The sequence below is a fragment of the Protopterus annectens genome, chromosome 9.part0, assembly GCF_019279795.1.
Source record: "Protopterus annectens isolate FY-2018-M chromosome 9.part0, PAN1.0, whole genome shotgun sequence".
Taxonomy (NCBI): domain Eukaryota; kingdom Metazoa; phylum Chordata; order Ceratodontiformes; family Protopteridae; genus Protopterus; species Protopterus annectens.
The window spans coordinates 1273107297-1273125845 of record NC_056743.1 but is presented as its reverse complement, the minus strand read 5'-3'; the positions used below and the strand labels follow the sequence as shown (position 1 = coordinate 1273125845).

The 18549-nt window shown below is 42.8% G+C and overlaps 1 protein-coding gene across 1 annotated transcript in view; it reads left to right on the top strand.

Moving 5' to 3' along the window:
- The window catches only part of LOC122810655 (glycerol-3-phosphate acyltransferase 1, mitochondrial-like), a 701052-nt gene that overhangs the window by 188696 nt on the left and 493807 nt on the right, over window positions 1-18549 (top strand). The window contains exon 5 of the mRNA XM_044082228.1: window positions 5767-5877. Coding sequence (XP_043938163.1) covers window positions 5767-5877 — 111 coding nt within the window. The remainder of the gene's footprint in view (window positions 1-5766; window positions 5878-18549) is intronic.

The following is an 18549-nucleotide window of genomic DNA, read 5'->3' as shown; positions in this document are numbered from 1 at the left end:
GCATATGAGAAAATTACAATGCTACCTGAAAAGCGTATGGACTCAACACAGCCACAGCATGGAAACAATGATGCCTCTCATTCCCTGCCTTCAACAGGAGTTCCTATGGTGGTCACAGGCATGTCACCTCAACAAGGATCAGCCTTTCACCTTACCCCCAGCCAGGCAAACTATGACAACAGATGCATCGGACTGTGCCTGGGGGGCACACATGGCAGGACGGTGCATTCAAGACATATGAACTGCAGATCAAAGGAATCTGCACATCAATCAAAAAGAAATGCTAGCTGTACAAAATGCTCTGACAGCTTTCAAGGACCTCTTACATCCAGGACAGCTTATCGTAAGGACAGACAACACCACAGTAATGTGGTTCATAAACAAGCAAGGGGGTACACACTCCTATCCTCTATGCAGGCAAGCAATAACCTTGTGGAACACAGCACTGGCTTACCAAGTTCAATTACAAGTGCAATTCCTGCCAGGAAAAAAGAACACATTGGCAGACGACCTAAGCAGAAACATCATGGATCCCCACAAGTGGAAACTGGATCCACAAGTATTTGCAATGATAACTCAAAAATGGGGGCTCCCAGACATAGACCTATTTGCCAACACCCAAAACTATCAACTAACAAAATTTTGCACAAGGACTTTTCACCATCAAGCTTGGAAAGTGGACGCACTCTCATTCGGTGAAAAATGCTGACAGTATATGCCTTCCCTTTATTACCCCTTCTCACAAAGGTGCTGCTGAAAGTCAAGATGGAGAGACCCCGAATGATACTCATTGCCCCAGACTGGCCACGCCAGCACTGGTACCCACTATTAAGGAATATGGCCCAGGGCCCACCATGGATTTTACCAGAAATTACCCATCTGCTCACACAGCAAGACAATCAGATTCTACACAGCCAACTCAAAACCTTAAACTTGGCTGATGGCATATCACCTAAGCAACCAGCCAGCTCCTCTCTCACAAGCTGTTATGGATGTCATTCTGGAGGCCAGGAGGCCCAGCACCAGGAAAGCCTACTCAGACAAATGGAAAAAGTTTTGCGCCTGGAACCAAGCTAAAGGCCAAAATACCTTTCAGCCTGACATACCTCAAATTTTGCAATATTTAACTGAGATGTTACACAAAGGGCTTTCTTTTTCATCTATTAAAATCCACGCCTCAGCTATTTCAGCTCACAACAACATGGATCCTCCCTTATTTTCACATCCACTCCTAAGGCAGTTTCTCAGAGGGGCCAAAAACATTAGGTCTCCCAGGAGAGCACCAACACCTACTTGGGACCTCAACTTTGTTCTGGAAAAACTTACGCTACCTCCTTTTGAGCCAGCTTTCTCAGCTGACTTTAAAGTTTATATCATGGAAGACTGCCCTGCTGCTAGCAATTACTTCAGCGAGAAGAGTTTCAGAGCTTCAGGCACTAATGGCAGTAGAGCCTTTCCTCATTTTTCATCAAGACAGAGTTTCTCTACGAACTAACCCCTCCTTTATGTCTAAGATGGTATCCAGTGTGGCTCTAAATCAAACCATCCATTTACCCACCTTCTTTCCAAATCCACAGAACAAAGGAGAAAGACTCCTACATTCCTTGGACGTTCACAGGCAGCTACGTTACTATTTGAATAAAACTAAGGTTTTCAGAAAATCTGACCAGCTTTTTGTATCCTATGCTACAACATCACAAGGAAAGGCTATCTCAAAACAGACCATTTCCAAATGGATAGGACAGTGCATACGTTTTTGCTACACCCACCATGGAAAACCGGTTCCTGCTAGCATAAGGCCCCACTCTACCAGGGCAGCAGCTACATCTACAGCCTACCTCAGGGGGGTGCCAACCAAGGATATTCTGGAAGCTGCAACTTGGAGTTCAGTACACACCTTCACCAAACATTACCACTTACCACTTTACTCTAAGACTAGAGCTGACTTCGCCACTGCAGTTTTGCAGGTCCTTCTAGCCTCCTCTAACCCTGTTTGACTCCACCACCCATCCTTAGCTTTGGGATTCTACCCAGGTGTGATGACTGCAGCAGGGTAACACGATGAACATAGTACAGTTTTGTACCTACCATAAATGTAGATGTTCGAATGTATACTCTGCTGCAGTCCAGGTTACCCTCCCTCCATCCACTCTGAACTAGCTGAACTTATCTCTACCACTCTATCCTATACTACCTCTGTGGTGTATTTGCTTGTGACTAAGGGTTTTGTTTTATTTTTATATAGCTATATGTAGCTGATTGACACTACCTGTATAAAACAAATTGTAGCTAAACATTAGAAATTCTAGGTTGGTATTTCTGCATTTGGAGGTTTAGCATGGGGTAGGAAGAGACCTACCCAAAGATCCAGGTATAGTGATGTTTGTTAGACTACTGGGACTCTCTTGGTGCAGAGCTGAGAATAGTCTAACTGTTGACTGTTATATTCAGCCTGTATGTTAAAGAGCTGTGAGAGACTGAGATTGTGCAATATTACGCAAGTTGGTGGAGACTGTTCTAAGAATTGAACTCATGCTTGCACAGTATTGTTAGCAGCATTGTGAATAGCTTTATGGAGCTGTGGTGCACTGTTTTATTTTTACGGGAGAAATAAATCTGCATTTTTATAGACTTGTGCCTCCATTGTCTTTTCAGACCTATATATGTGTATAGCATGGGATCCCCACCCTCACCCAAAAAAAATGTTTCAGAAGAGTAGCTGTAGGATTTGAAATTGACTGCTTTTTCTTTGTTGTTTGACTTGCGGTTTGTTTCTTGAAGTGCCATGACTTACACAGATGGGCCTGCATATCTGATAGGGATACTACTATAGAGTGATTCATTGTGCTGCTCGCACTGTAAATCTCATTTTGATGGAGACATCCCATAATCCATACTTCTGAAGTTGGTGCCAGTTCAATGCAGGAGTTTAAACAAAAAACTCCACTCCCTGGAAGCTCTCTTCACCCTAGAGAATGCTGACATCTGTGTGGTCAATGAGACATGATTTAAAGCCATGGACAGCACACCACCAGTGCAAGGTATAATGCCTTCCACACATTTAGACCAGCTACTACACAGACCAGGACTAAAATTGGAGTTCTCTCGATTTATATCAGAAGTAAATATATCTCAAGGCTGGTCAAAAAGGACAATGCACTAGAGCTGCTCCTTGTTCAAATCACCATAGGCAAAATCCAATACCACTTATTAGGTCCCCCTCTGTGACCCAGGAAACCCATACCATGTATTTAAACTTCTTGGGCACGCTCACCATCCAACCCAATACCATATTCATGGGTGACTTTAATTACCCATTTATTAAGTGAAAATGCTGTGCTGCAGTAGCATTGTCGCCTCACAGTTAGACGTTGCCCGTTCGGCTCTCAGAGCGTCTTCTGTGTGGCAACATGCATGAATGGGCGTCCCTTCGTTGAAGGTTGTGCGTTAGGCCCGACAAGCCAGCACGTAAAAATCTACAACCACAAGGCATTCTTTAGCTATGTCCATAACCTATGAACAATTGTGTGCAGAGTTCATTGTAAATGGAGCCACTTATACTGAGCCAGATGATATAGCAAACCTACTAGCCAATAAATTCCGCTCCAACTTTACCCGCCCCCACCACCCTTCCCTCAGGAAATACCATCAAATATAACTCCCCCTGCTATCCCTATGGAATAGGTCCTTAGTGCTTTCTGTAAGGCCAAGAACATTGCATCAGTGGGCCCAGACATAATCCCAGGATGCCTTCTAAATAGCATGCCACATGACCAATCAGGCTGTCTGGAACTGCTATTTAACTGTAGCCTCCAAACAGACTTCATACCTCATGAATGGAGAGCAGCACCAGTCATCCGTGTGCACAAAGGTGGGCCATCTACAGACCCATAAGTCTCACTAGTCTTGTATGTAAAGCCATGAAAAGGATGATCATGGAAATTATCAATAATGATATAGTAAACCTCCAGAAACTGGACCCAACCCAGTTTAGTTTCATCAAGGGCAGGTCATGCCTAATCAACCTGGTGGACTTAACCAACGCAATGGATGAGGGCCAAATGGTTCACACTGCCTGCCTTGAACTGGCCAAGGCATTTGACACAATATCCAACTCTGGCATTGTCGAAAAACTCAAGAAGTTAGATAGAAACCTGCATGTCAACTGGTAGATAACCGCCTGGCTCGCAGACAGGACCCAGGAAATTAGAACTGGGGAGGCCACATCTACGGAGAGACCAGTCACAAGTGGAATCTCTCAAGGATTGGTCCTTGGACTACCCCTTTCTGGCATTTATTCTCTGAAGTCAAAGCCAGTGTCACTGAACTCTGGTGACTAAATTTGCAGAGGACTGCCAGGTAGGAGCTGTCATTGAATCCCACACCGACACAAATGTTCTTCAGGAAGGGCTGACAGACAAACAACTGGTGTCAGAGCCATGGACTAAAACTAAATGCCAAAAAATGCATAATAGTATTCTTCAGGAAGTCATCCACCCCTGATAACTATTGACAACACATCCCTCAGGATTGACCCAGCAGTTAGGGACACACAGACAGACACACAGATAACTAGCCTTTGACCGTCACGTGTCTGCAGTAGTGAGGAAGACGTTCTGTGTTGCCCAACTTACAAACAAAGGTATGGTATCTAGGTCCAAAGAAGACATTGTTCCACTGTATTTGGCATTCATCAGACCTGTCATTAAGTACAGTGCCCCCTTTGGAATGTACCTAACCACATATATCCCAACAAATGGAAAGGTCACACAGGTTCCTCACTAAAAATACAGTAAATAAGTAAAATGTCCTGTGCAGACTGCCTGAAGGCCCTATCCCTGTATATTCAGTCTCTTACAGGCTGTTGAGGAGAAATCTATGCCTGGCATACAGACCCCACTCTGATTACCTGTTGTAAAGACTTAAACCTGGACTGTAATATAAATAGGACCGCTGGACAGACAGGTGTGTATCCCAGAGACTGCCCCATCTCTGGAACAGACTCCCCATCCATGTGAAGCCCTCCCTAACCCAATTCAAGTGTAACTTGGACAAATGGATGGGGAACAGGAAATTCATCCCCTGGCCTGCCACCTAAGTCTCTAAGGGGCACATGCAAGCTGTAAATGTTTCATCTGCTAAGCCCTGCTTACACCTATCAAGGGTACCAGGACTTGTCAGACCTTTAGGATGCATGACTAGGTTTAAAAAGGCCCTTGTGGCAGTTAGTCTAGCAAACACCTATGAACCTACCGACTTGTAGATATGTGGAATTATGCTACATTTAACATATGATGTATCTTTATTAGGGCAAAACTCCTAACCTGCTATTACTCTGTTGAATTCTGAATACAGAAATGTTATGCAAGTATTTCAGATATGCTGCATATTTTGACATGATGATTGCTAAAATGGTACTGTGCTTTGCTTTATAATGAAGAATTGTTCTTTATGGAATCTGTATAAAACCTATGTACAATTGAGGGTTGAATTTTGAATTTACAGTCTGCTTCTTCTGTGAAGTATTTGTAAACTGAGGCATTAAGTATTTCACACTATTGTACGTCAGCAAGACTATAAATCAAGCAAGAAACTGCATATTTTTGCAGAAATCCTATGCCTTTATGGACTTTTAGGTTGCATTTACTTCACCATTGCTGCTTCACTGAGCTGGTGTGTGTGTGTTTGTAGTAAGTAAAGACAGAATTACATTTCTGAGTAATTAGTGATAATTAGCATGGGTTGTTCTCTGTGTTGATTTTGCAGATATAGAGGGTGGCTTGTTCGACGTGTTTGCCATTTACTTTTTGTATGGGGTCTGAAAGTTCATCCCTATAATTCTGAGAATATCACAGAATGTGTTTTGAACACCGCAAGGTAAGTTTCAGCTAATTTTATATATTGTATTCTGTTCACTCTTTATAATGGTTGTATGGCCTTCATTAAGCTTTGCAATATAGGTAATTGAAAGTAGAGGTTGAGACCACCATGCACATGTCTTGAAATAAAAAAAATGTTACTGTTCACTTGCTGTCAGGAAAGGTTTGAAACCAAAGAATGATGATAAAACCAAAGGATGATCATGATAGACTTGTGTTTGGGTGGTAGTAGTGTAGAAGGGTGCAGAATGCTGCCCTGTTGTATAAAGAGCCTACAGACATTACATATATTATATGACTCTTGATGGTGATGGGTGTTTTTTTTGTTTCCCTGCAGGGCCAAGCTTGATTGGCTCCCCTTCCTTCACCCAGTCATCCTATTTGCTGCACTCTTGGTAGAAACTAGAATTCCTGAGCAGGTGAGATCCCTATGGCACACTCATTCCTAGCCAGGAATCTCCCATGAGTTCATCCTCTCATGATGAGAGTCAAATAGAGACTGGGCCAGTCTTGCTGATCCTGTGGAGCAACCTGATGTCTTAGTGGCACACCCCACTGACTTGGCTTCCTCAAGTACCACTGTAGCTGACACCCAAACTGCAATTCAGATTTGGGTCACCTGCAACATAGTTCTTGGCTTTATCCCTGTACCCCCATGGAGTGGCTTGCTGATGATGCGTCTTAGTACGAACGGTGTTTTAACCACTTATCTTAGAGGTCTCAGAATATTTCTAGAAGCTTTGAAGTAAAATCTTAAGTCTTAGAATTGGTGGAAGTTCCCTTGGCAACCAAATGTTATGAGGACCTTGAAAATGAAGTTTTTTTTTTTCCTGGTAACTTCATGGCACAGAATTGACGTTTGTTAAGCCAGCTCCATACTTGCATGTTCTGGACATTAAATGTTGAAAATTACATTTGGTGTTGTGAAATTGGTTAAGGTAACTTTGTGTGTAGAGCTGAATCTAAAACTGATTATTGCTGAAAACAGTAGACAGAAAGCCTGTTCTAGCAATGTGCCAGGGCTTCCAGCAGGTAAAAATATAGCAGAGTCTCCAAATAGCATTTAACAGAAAAGTTTGTGTCCGCTTACATTTACATGTTAAGTTTTTTTTTTTTTCACTTATTTGTTGTTCTTTATATAGTAACATATTTGCTCATTCTAGGGCCAGCATCTTGCATACTAACAAATCTAATATACCCAGTTGGTAGATTTTAAGTTTGCAGTTAATGTTTTGAATTTTGTAGCATTGCTGGAAGAAACTGACCTTACCAAGGATTTAGCACTTTTTCCCTTAAGAGAAAAAATAACAAATTAACCGTTGGGAGTAGTTGGCTTTACCAAGAGTTTCAGCAGGTTCCCCCCTTAAGTGGATAATTGCCAAACTAAAAGGATTTAGTATTAGTCCAAGCACAATTCCGTGATAAAATGCTTGTTAGGCAACATGCCGCAATAGTTACCTGCCTGTCTTTGAATGCAGTTACCAGTAGTATCCTACAGGATGCGATTATATACTGTGCTGTACTAGGGATACTTTTTTTCTGGACTCATCTGCTCAGATATACATGTGAGAAGTCAGCTTTGAGTAGCTAAATATGCTGATGACTTCAAAAAGGGCAGCATAATCGCTTAAATAAAATATGCTGATGTTCTTGAAGCTAGTCTACAAAAAATATGTATCTGGTACAGTAGCAATTACCTCACCGTTATCAATAATGTAGCATCATTGTTGGTAACATGAATTGTAACTGCAACAGAAAACATCAAATCATAAATAATAAAGATCTAATGACGTTAGATAAAAACTTAGTGTTTGTGTGTATGTACAAAAGTTTATTTTTCAGTCCATGTAATTCTAAAGGTCTTGCACAGTCCCTCTGAAAATATAATTTTGCTACTTTAAACTTCAGTGATTTGACCCAGTATTACTGAATGTAGTGTTGTGTTTTGTGGTTTTCTATCAAGTCACCTGAAAGCACTTGAAATGCAGTTTCTTACAGGAAAAAGTACAGGGTTGGAAAACTTGAACTAAACAGAAAGTTTTAAGAATTATTTCATTCTGTTTCCTTAGCTTGCTTAGACTTAGAGATGGTCTCTGTCAAATCTTTAAGGTGATTCTTAAAATACGTCTCAGCCTATACACATTAAAAACCTAAATGCAGACTTTTGAAAAATAGGTACCTTTGGCCAAAAATCTGGAAAACTAATTATTATATTTGCATACCTAATACCATAAGTCCACCACAACAAAGACTGATTGGCAGCATGATTCAAAATATAAGCAGAATCATGTTTTATTCAGTTTAAGCTTTGATTATGACTGACTAATAACATGATGAACTGGTATAATGATGAAATATACTTCTGTTTATTTTATAAAAGCCCATCTTGGTGGCATGTGTGGGAGTGGAGAACATGTAGAATAAGTGGCCATCAAAGCTTGCACATTATGACAGTATGGCACAATGTTGCAAACTGTTTTACATCTGTGCACCAAAACGTGACTCAAAGATTGATTTGTTTGCTAGATATGACATTTGTCGAATGCTGTTTTTGCCAGGGGGTTGCCTTGCACTCTTTCAGGGGACAGTCCTGCAGCAGAGATGATAACCATTCCCTTTCCCCTAGGATGGAAAGTAGGGTATCAGCTGCTGGATTCCTTCCATGTCACCTCTGTCATACCTGATGTGGGTCACTTTCAGAGCACACAGACGGGTTGCATCAGTACTGGTGCAGTGACCTTTGCTAGCAGAGAATTAACTTTCTGGGTTCATTTAAGACCCTGGGCTCTAGTAGGGCCTTGGGAGTCTGAATGCTAATGGAGATTTGGGGCGGGGGGTTAATAAGTGCAGTGTATTACAATGAGTCAGGGTAAAATTTCACTGTCCATTTCTGGATCTGTCTGAAGTGCAATCAGTAATGTGTAGCTTCATTGGATTATATTACCAACTCTTATTAGCATTTCATATAGTTACACTTAAACCAATCTCTAGGAATATCGGTATATACAAGTGTGGGGGGGGGGGTTGCAAATTTCCCATGTTGAGTCTGAGGACTGCAAGGGTCTTTGTGAAAAAAAAGTGTTATAATAAATGCATTTCACTATTTTATTTAGAAGTTGCCCATTATTGTTTGGAATTGGAGGTTAAGTAAATCATGGCAAAAATTAGATGTAGCACCCAGCAGAAGTAAAAACTCTGTCATCAAACTAAACAACACTCTGAGAATAGTCTACTGAAGCAAACCTTGTGGTAAATTTAGCCTCCTAGGCCAAGGACAGCCACAAGACATTCTTTAGCTATTTTCATAACCTCAGTGGCAATATACAGTTGTGTGCAGAGCTCATTGTTGTTGGAGCTAACTGTACTGAGCCAGAAGATATAGCAAACCTACTGGCCAGCAAATTCAGCTCCAACTTTACCCCTCTGTCCTCCTCAACCTTCCCTCAGGAAATGCCGTCAAATATAACTTCCCCTGCTATCACTAGGGAGCAGGTCCTTAATGTTTCGTCTAAGGCCAAGAGCACTGCATCAGTGGGAGCAGAGAGGATCCCAGGATGCCTTCTAAATAGCATGAAACATGATCTTTCAGGCAGTCTGGAATTGCTTTTTAACTGTAGCCTCCAAACAGGCTTTGTGCCTCATGAATGGAGAACAGCAGCAGTCATCCCTCTGCACAAAGGTGGGCCAGCTACAGACCCATAAGTCTTACTAGACTCGTATGCAAAGCCATGGAAAGAATTATGGAAATTATCACTAATGACATAGGACAACTCCAAACACTGAACTCAGTGCAGTTTGGTTTCATTAAGGGCAGATCATGCCGTTCAACCTGGTGGACTTTTTTGAGAATGTCACCAAAGAAGTGGATGAGGGAAGAATGGTTCACACTACGTACACTGACCTGGCCAAGGCATTTGACACAATACCGCACTCAGGCATTGTTGACAAAATCAAGAGGCTAGGTAATAAACCCTTGTGTTACCTGGTGGATAGACATCTGATTCACAGACAGGACCAAGGAAGTTAGAGTTGGGGACTCCAGCTCTACAGAGAGGCCAGTCACAAGTGGTGTCCCTTAGGGATTAGTCCTGGGATCACACCTTTTTGGCATTTACTTCTCTGAAGTCAAAGCGAATGTCAGTGGCTTCTGGCTGACTAACCTTGCAGATGATTGCAAATTAGGAGTGGTCATAGAATCCTCCACTGACACAAATGTTCTTCATAAAGGGCTGACAGACAAATAACTGGTGTCAGAACCATGGAGTAAAACTAAATGCCAAGAAATGCATAGAAGTATCTTTTGGGAAGTCGTCCATCTCTGGTAACTATCATATTTACAGAATACCCCAAATAGTTGCCCCAGTTGGTAGGAACTTGGACACCCACATACAGTAATCTAACCTTTGACCATCACATGTCTGCAGTAGTTAGGAAATCATTCTGTGTTGTGTAATTTATAAACAAAGGTATGGCATCTAGGTCCAAGGAAGTCATTCTTCCACTATGTTAATCATTCTTCATTTATCAGACCTATCATGGAGTATAGTGTCCCCTTTGGTAGGTACCTAACCAGGCATTTACAACAATTGGAACATCCACAGAGTTTCCTCACTAAAAGGACACAGGACATAACATGTCTTATGCAGACTGCCTCAAAGCCATGTCCCTGTATTCTGTCTGTCTGCCTGTAGGCAAGCTGTTGTGGGGAGATCTATGCGTGGTAGACAAGGCATTACCAGATCCCATCCTAATGGACCTTGTGCGTATCTGCAAAATAAACAGCACCAGTTACCTATTCTAAAGATTTAACCTTGCCTGTGATAGAAATAGGACCTGCTTGACAGACAGGAATGTATCCCAGAGACTATCCCTTCTAGGGAACAAGCTTCTCATCCATGTGAATTAGAGTTCCTCCCTAACCCGATTCAAGGGTAACTTGAACAGTTGGATGAGGAACAGGAAATTCATCCCTGGTTTGACACCTGTCTCTCTAATGGACACAGGCAGCCTGTAAATGGTTCAAATCCCAGGCCCCTGCTTGTAAATGTTTCATTTTATAAGCCCCTGCTTACACTTATCAAGGGTACCAGAACTTGTCAGACATTTGGAGTGCGTGGCTAGGCTTAAAAAAGGCTGCCTGTGGTCGTTGTAAACACCTATGGAACCTATTTAGTCATTCAGTCACACTAAAAAGTGCAGTTTGTAGTGATTCTGTTAACAAAAAGTTTACTAGGCATCTAGCTGGTGTTGCACTGTTCTTGATGGAATCTGATATGTGTAAAAGGCCAATTGCCATTATCAGTATGGTAGCTGCATCCATCTACCACTCTATATGTACCCTTTTCATTTGCAAAGGCTAACAAGTGGAAGGACATTAAGTTATTTACAAGTCTAGTCTGTGGCTTAAGGATGATGTCCGTATAGGCATGGAGCACTAAAAAGAATAAAGTTTAGAAAATTGGTTACTGTACTACTATAGCAGATTATCGTAAAATAACTAAAACTTTTTTATTTTAAAACCATCTGACTTTCTTGAGCATTTTTTTGCTGTAGACTTTAAACTATCCTTACTGCTTGCATTTTTTAAAACCTTACACACTCTGCACAGCAATACCCCATTTGCTCTCATTTCTAAAACCTACAGCTGGATGATTAGTATGAGAGAAAGGCATTTTCTTAGGCTTGGGAAACTTCAGATAGTGATATAAGAAAAGCATCTCTGGACATGGAGTCTTTTTTAGTTTTACTGTATCTACTTTCCCGGCTATCACGACTGCTTCAGAGTCCATGTCCTCTTGCAGATGGCATTTTCTTTACAAATGTGCCTCTGTCTTCATAAAAGACAAAACACATCACTAGACTGGTTCAACAGCAGTACTCTCTTCAGCTGCTCCATGCCCAACTTAACCGTAGGTGCAACCCCCTATCATAGGCCTTGCTAGCTACAGATCCCTAACATGAGTCTGGAATGCCACACCTCCTACCTAAATTTACTGGAATCTTTAACATTCAGCCTAACACTATACTTATGGTTGACTTCAACTACCCGTCCATAAACTGGGAGCTTTGTACGACCCATAATTCACTTGCTCAGAGGTTTTTGGACTTCGTCACAAAAAAAAAAAAAAAAAAGGAGCCACTAGTTAGTTCCTCAGCTAGCGGTACAAATATCCTAGACCTGGTACTCATAACCTTGGGGGGATGCTGCTCCCTCTCAAGCATTAACTCCTCCCTGATGAGATCTGACCAGAAAATGACCTTTAGTATTAAAACTAACCTGGAGCAATCATCAAACTTAAAACTTAACAACTTTGCTAAAGCCAGTTACCTGAAACTAATTGACAGCTTATTAAACTTCTAAGCCTCGCTAAACCTGGATAACACTGAGGCCTACACTGCGCTGTACACAAAAGCTCTGTACAACCACATTCATAGTTGCATAGAGGAGGCAGCACCTGTCCGAGACAAACCGATCATTACTGGCAAAAATAAACCATTCTGGTGGTCCCCTAGTATAAATAGGCTATTCAGCAGAAGAAAAAAAACCCTCCAAAGCCAATAAGGATCCGCTAAAACAGTGCAAAAAGACACTCACCAGTCTAAACAAATTGGAGAGCTGGTTAAATCTGCTAAACAAACTACAATGCAAAGATAGCCTCCCAGGTGAAAGATAACCATAAGACTCTTTTAAATTATGTTCATATCCTCAGGAAAAATGACAAGCAATGTGCTCAGTTAATCATGGGTGGCAACACTTGCACCTGGTCTGAAAGTATAGCAAACCTGTTGGCCAACAAGTTCCGTTGAACCTTCTCTCCACAATCACCTCCTACCACATCCAAAGAAATACCTGCAACCATCCCCCTTCCGGTCATTATGAGGGAACATGTCCTTACTGCATTCACTAAAGCCAAAAACACAGCCTCCATGAATCCTAACATTTCAGGATGCTTCTTAAATAACTTAAAACAGAATCTATCAGGGCCACTAAAAATCTTCTTTAAACACAGCCTCTGGATGGGCTTTGTCCCAGAAGAATGGAGGACTGCAACAGTTGTCCATGTGCACAAGGGGCTATCAACAGACGGAGTGAAGTACAGACCCATAAGCTTGACCAGTCTTATTTGCAAGACCATAGAGAAAATTATCATGGAGCTGATCAAAAACTACATAGGAAATCTTCAGACAGTGGATCAGACCCAATTTGGCCTTGTCAGAGTGAGGTCTTGCCTGCTGTGTCATAAGAGCCATGGATAAAAGTAAAGTCAGTGCACACTGCTTATCTAGACCTGGCCAAAGCTTTTGATACAATCCACCACACAAGGATCATTGATAAACTTACTGCATTAGGCATAAACCCTACATCATCGAGTGGATAAACAAACTGGCTGACTGACAGGGCACATGTCAGGTAGACAAATCCATTTCTGATGAGAAACCTGTTACTAGCAGTGTCCCTTAGGGCTCAGTGTTGGGACCCCTCGTGTTTGGCCTTCACTTAGAAGAAGTGTATACCAATGTTGGGGGCTTCTAACTCGCCAAGTTCGCCAAACACTGGAAGCTGGGAGCAATAATCAAATCTCCAAATGATGTTTGCATCCTACAAATATGCCTAAAAATGACAGACTGGTGACAAAACCATGATCTGAGACTAAATGCCAAAATGCATAATTATACTCTTTGGTAAATCAGTTATCCTTGCAAATAGTAATATTGATAGCACACCTCTAAACGTAGACCCAGTGGTGAGAGACCTAAGAACGCAGATAGCAACTTAGTTTGACCACCAGGTAGCTATGGTAGTGAGGAAATTTTTGTGTGGCCCAACTTACAAGTAAAGGCATAGCATCAAGGTCAAAGGAAGTCATATTGCCATTGTACTTGGCCCTCAGCAGGCCCATAATTGAGTACAATGCTCCCTTCTGCATGTACCTAACCAGACACTTAACAGCCTTTGGAGTGGCCCCGGAAGTTTCTCACTAAAAAAAAAATACAAAGCTTAAGACACGTTTTATGTAGACCAGCTGAAGGCATTATCCTTTTACTCCATCTCATAGCGTTTGTTGAGAGGTGTTGTATGCCTGACCTACAAGGCATTCTCTGATCCAACCCTGACGAAAATGTTACATATTCCCAAGAAAAATTACAGAATAAACTTCCAGTTTTTGTAAAACAAAGCTCGTCCCTCACACTGTTCAAAAAGAGTTTGGATAAATGGATGAGAAACCATAAATTCCCAGGGTACTGCCCATGTCCCTTATGGACAGAGGTAGTCTGTAAAATGACTCCGGGCTCCAACATCAAAACACCCACTACCATGAGAGGACTCCATCCCATATCTGGGGGAATTAATATATAATGCTGTCATATTCTGAGTATTATTGGCTAGACTTGTAAAAGCTCTTGAGTCGTTAGCTTAGTAATCATCTGTGTACCTGTGAAAGGTGGATGGCTTTCAACCCCACACCTTGTATTAGCAATATTTGTGGTTCAGGATTAACTGTCTGTAATTCATTCACTCATTAATTTATTCATCCTCTTGATTTGATTACATTCTTAATCCAGATTAGGTTCACAGGGAAGCTATAGAGTCTTTCCTAGATTTCACTGTGTGCTAGACATAGGAACCAATTCTTAACAGGGCAGCAGCCCATTGAATAATACTCAGGCACCCACTCACTCCCACACCATCACCCATACCTTTGAGATGTTTGCAGGGCCATCATTTCACTTATGGGTACATCGTTGGAATGTAGGCGAAAACTGGAGTAGCTCACAAAATTGACTACTTGATATGGGAGTATGTGCAGGCTTCACACAACACACCCCAGCTGAGAACCCAACTGGAGAGCAAAAGGCTGAAGGACTGCAATGCTAACTGTTGTACTGCTGTGCCATCTGCGTCTAATTCTGTTTCTCCCTTAAAAAGAACTGTCTTACCATTTTTCCAATGCCACCATTTCAGAGTAACTGTTTTGGCTGAATCCAGCTGTTGTAGGATGAATTACAATGTTATTGTCAGTCTTCATCTATTATTGACTAGTGGGTTACGGTTCTGATCCTCTGAATTGATCCAGCCATTCTGTAGCTCACGTCAGCCAAAAAAAATCTCTTGCGGCAAGTCTACCCACAATCCCACTCTGCAGAATACCTCAGATCTCGTTTGCCGCTCTTACAAGATGTGTCAGCCTTTTCTCTTGAAGCCAAGTATATTATAATTTGCTTATTTCTTTCTAATCTTCTAAAATCTTTTTATTTGTATTTCTTGGTCTGCTTGTAGCATATGTGTTGTACTTTTTCCATTACTGTTAAATTCTTTATCTACCATCGTTGGTAGTGTGTCCATTTTTCTTCCTCTACCATTGGTAACCTTCTCTGCCATCGTTGGTAGACCTTTCCCCTTTCCTTGGTGTGTGAGTGAGTTTTGATTTTTTTTTTTTAACTTACTTTCCTTTTTTTCTGCCTTCCTGTCCGTTCTGCTTCAAGATTATGGCAGAAAAGCCAAAAGCTCCACTACGGGGTTTAAACAATGTGTAGAGTGCATTAGGAAAATGGCAAACTCAGGCAAACATGACTCTTAAGTTTATTGCTTGGGTGTTTCCCATTTAAGTATATACTGTTCCATCTGCCAGGGTTTCAGTAATAAAACTTTGGCAGAGAGGAAAAACAAATTGATTCTCAAAGGGCTCTTTAAAGCCCCTTTCGAGGAAGCCTTGTCCAAGGCTGACCAGTCACCTCCGGCCTCTGGTTCAAAATCTTCTCGTTCAGTACCGACGTCTCCATCAGCACCGACTGTCAAAAAACATAAGCATGCTTCCGAAGGTTCATATTCGGAACCAAAGGTTAAGGTTCTGAGACTTTCGGAGCGGTCTGGATCTTTGGCACCAAAAGCCTCTCCAGTGCCTTCTACACCGGCTTAGTCAAATGCTCCTAGTTGTATGTACTGTTCTGACTGTGACTACGGCCTCTACACCAGTGCCGATTGTGCCCTCCACCATTTCTGTGCTATCTTCCTCTGTACAGCAACGGTGCCGAAATTAATGGAATCTACAGAACCCAGGTCTGTCTGTTCTCCTTTGGTCCTGTTCCATGCTCAGCTCCCTAGCCCATTCCTTGAGAGGCCCAAATCGCCTTCTGGAATTATCCATGCACTCCACCAGAAATGTCTCAGAGGTTGATATTAAGTTGGTAGATCAGATCTTGACAGTCCGAGGTTTCGCATCCTCTTCTCAAGCCCCTCTCCCTCCCAGTGCAGAGGGTTTTCTCCATCCACCCCTACAAATTTTCCTCCTCAGACCTCGGCACAGGCTCTAGAGCTCTCGACTTTGACATCTCAGGTTCTGATGACTTCAGCGCCAACTACACTTTTGTCTTCTCCGAGTCTGGCTCTGACTCACTTGGTGGCTTTGGCACCATGTGGTCCCCGGGGGGGTTTGTGCCAGCCTTGAGTTTTTCTATGGAACCGGCTGCATCTCTTTTCCGGCTGCACTGGCAGGAGACCTGTACTTGCTTCTGGTCTGTTAGGTGGGGCTCTTGGGACGTGGTGTGACTCCGGTTCCGAGTTTGTCTCTCTGTTCCGGGCTTCCTCCCTCCTCAGGGGCCCAGCCTTTCAGGCTATGAAAAGAGCTTTAGCCACTGCTTCGTCTCAGATGGCTTCTGGGTTACTGGAGTCCTCCCCTGGGACCTCAGGATTTGCAGTTCAGTCTCCAACCTCTACCCCTGGACAGCGTGCACCATGGTCACAAGAATTGCCCTCTAAAGGCACTCCCTCTTCTGAGTCCTCCTCAGATGTTCCCACTGAGGAGCCCCCTCGGAAGAAATTGTGTAAGAGGAAACGGCTTGATTCTCCTGAAGAATCTGTTATGGAAGACAGGATTTTGATGAAGGGGAAGGTTCCCCATGGTCACCCCCCCCCTGGGTCATGTCTCCTTTGGAGACATTCTGGAGATCCTAAAACAAAGGGGTGATTGGAAGTCTAAAAACCCATCTTCCGAGGAATCTGTGTACTTGCAGGCTTTTGATGTATGCCCATCTACCTCCTAGATCACCCCACCCACTGACTATTTAAATTCATTGCTCAGCGGGCTTGGAATGCTCCTGTCTCTATGGAACCAGCCCCTCGGAGACCTGACAAAATTCTTACCACTCCAGGAAATCAACCATATCAGGCTAAAGGGCTTTGTAATTGATGCCATGATGGTAGCGGCCGCCACTAAAAAAGAACTAGTCAAGGAAAGTTCTACTGTCCATCCCCCAACCAAGAGTTCAGGGCGACAGATTTGGGAAGCAGGTCTATGCATCATCGACAGTCTCCATCAGGTCATTGAATTTTTCGGCACATTTCACGGGACTTCAAAGGGATCTGGCCAAAGAGCTGTCAGATACTTTGGCAGAAGCTGTCGCTGAAGGGGTCCAAGAAAAAGTGGTCTCCCAGCTAGCTACCCTGGAATCTATTTCAAACTCATCCATGAGGCTTATCGCACATGCAGCCAAAGGGGCAGCCAGATCAGCAGCCTTAGGAATTGCTATTCAAAGATGCTCTTGGATGTGCCTGTGCATGTTTGCGGAACCATTCAAATCTTCCTTGGTCCATGCTCCCTTTGGATCCTCTGAATCCTCTTTATTTGGTCCCACAGTGAAAGAAACTCTGTCCAGATGTGGAAAGGATAGAAAGACTGTCTGCTGTGAGTGTATGTTTTTCCACTCCTCAACGATCCTATTCCAGGAATCAGAGGAGTGTTAAGATGTGGTTCAAGAAATCCCAGAAGCCTTTCTAGGATACACGTAGCTCAGACTCCCCTCGGGGCAGAGAGGGAAGTTGCAGTGGAAGACACCATCCCAGAGGCTGGCGTGGTCTGCAGAATCAGGGTGCCAGGGACTCATTCCCTGATCAACCCTATGAGCGCTCCTGAAGGGCCCAATCGCTTACAAGTGGCAGCAGTCGGGTGAAGATTTTACTTCCACCCAGATGCTTGGCAACATTATACCATCGATGCCTGGGTGCTAAGGATCATTTCCAGAGGTTATCTAATTCCCTTCACCCTTTTTCCCAGAAACCCAGCAAGACTCGCCAACGTTCCACCCAGTCAGAGAGTTCAAGCAGCAATAGAAGTACAAAAGCTGCTATTAAGAAGATTCATCCAGGAAGTCCCACCAGACCAATTAGGATCTGATTTTTACTCTATTCTTTTTAATGCCAAAGAAAATGGGACTGGAGACCAGTTTTGGATGTCAGCGTTCAAAACAAATTTGTCCAACATGCAATTCAGTCAGTTTTCCCCTTCTTGGAGAAAGACGATTGGATGTGCTCTGTCTACTTTCATTATGCTTATTACCAATGAAAGTGGACAAACGCTTGAAAGTTTCTCTGTTTCTGAATAGGAGCCAGTCACTTCCAATTCAGAGCACTGCCCTTTGGCCTCACCACAGCCCCCAGGGATGTTCACCAAATGTATGGCAACAGTCACAGCACATTCGAGCCTGCACGGATTCTGAATGTTTCCTTACCTAGATGACTGGTTCCTCACCGCTCCCACCAAGCTTCTACTGCTGCAAACTACAGACTTCATTCTGAAACTATCCCTTTATTTGGGCATCATGGTCAATCCTGCGAAATCTTAGCTAACCCTTTCCAGGAAATGGAATTCATCAGAGCTCGCCTCAGCACTGT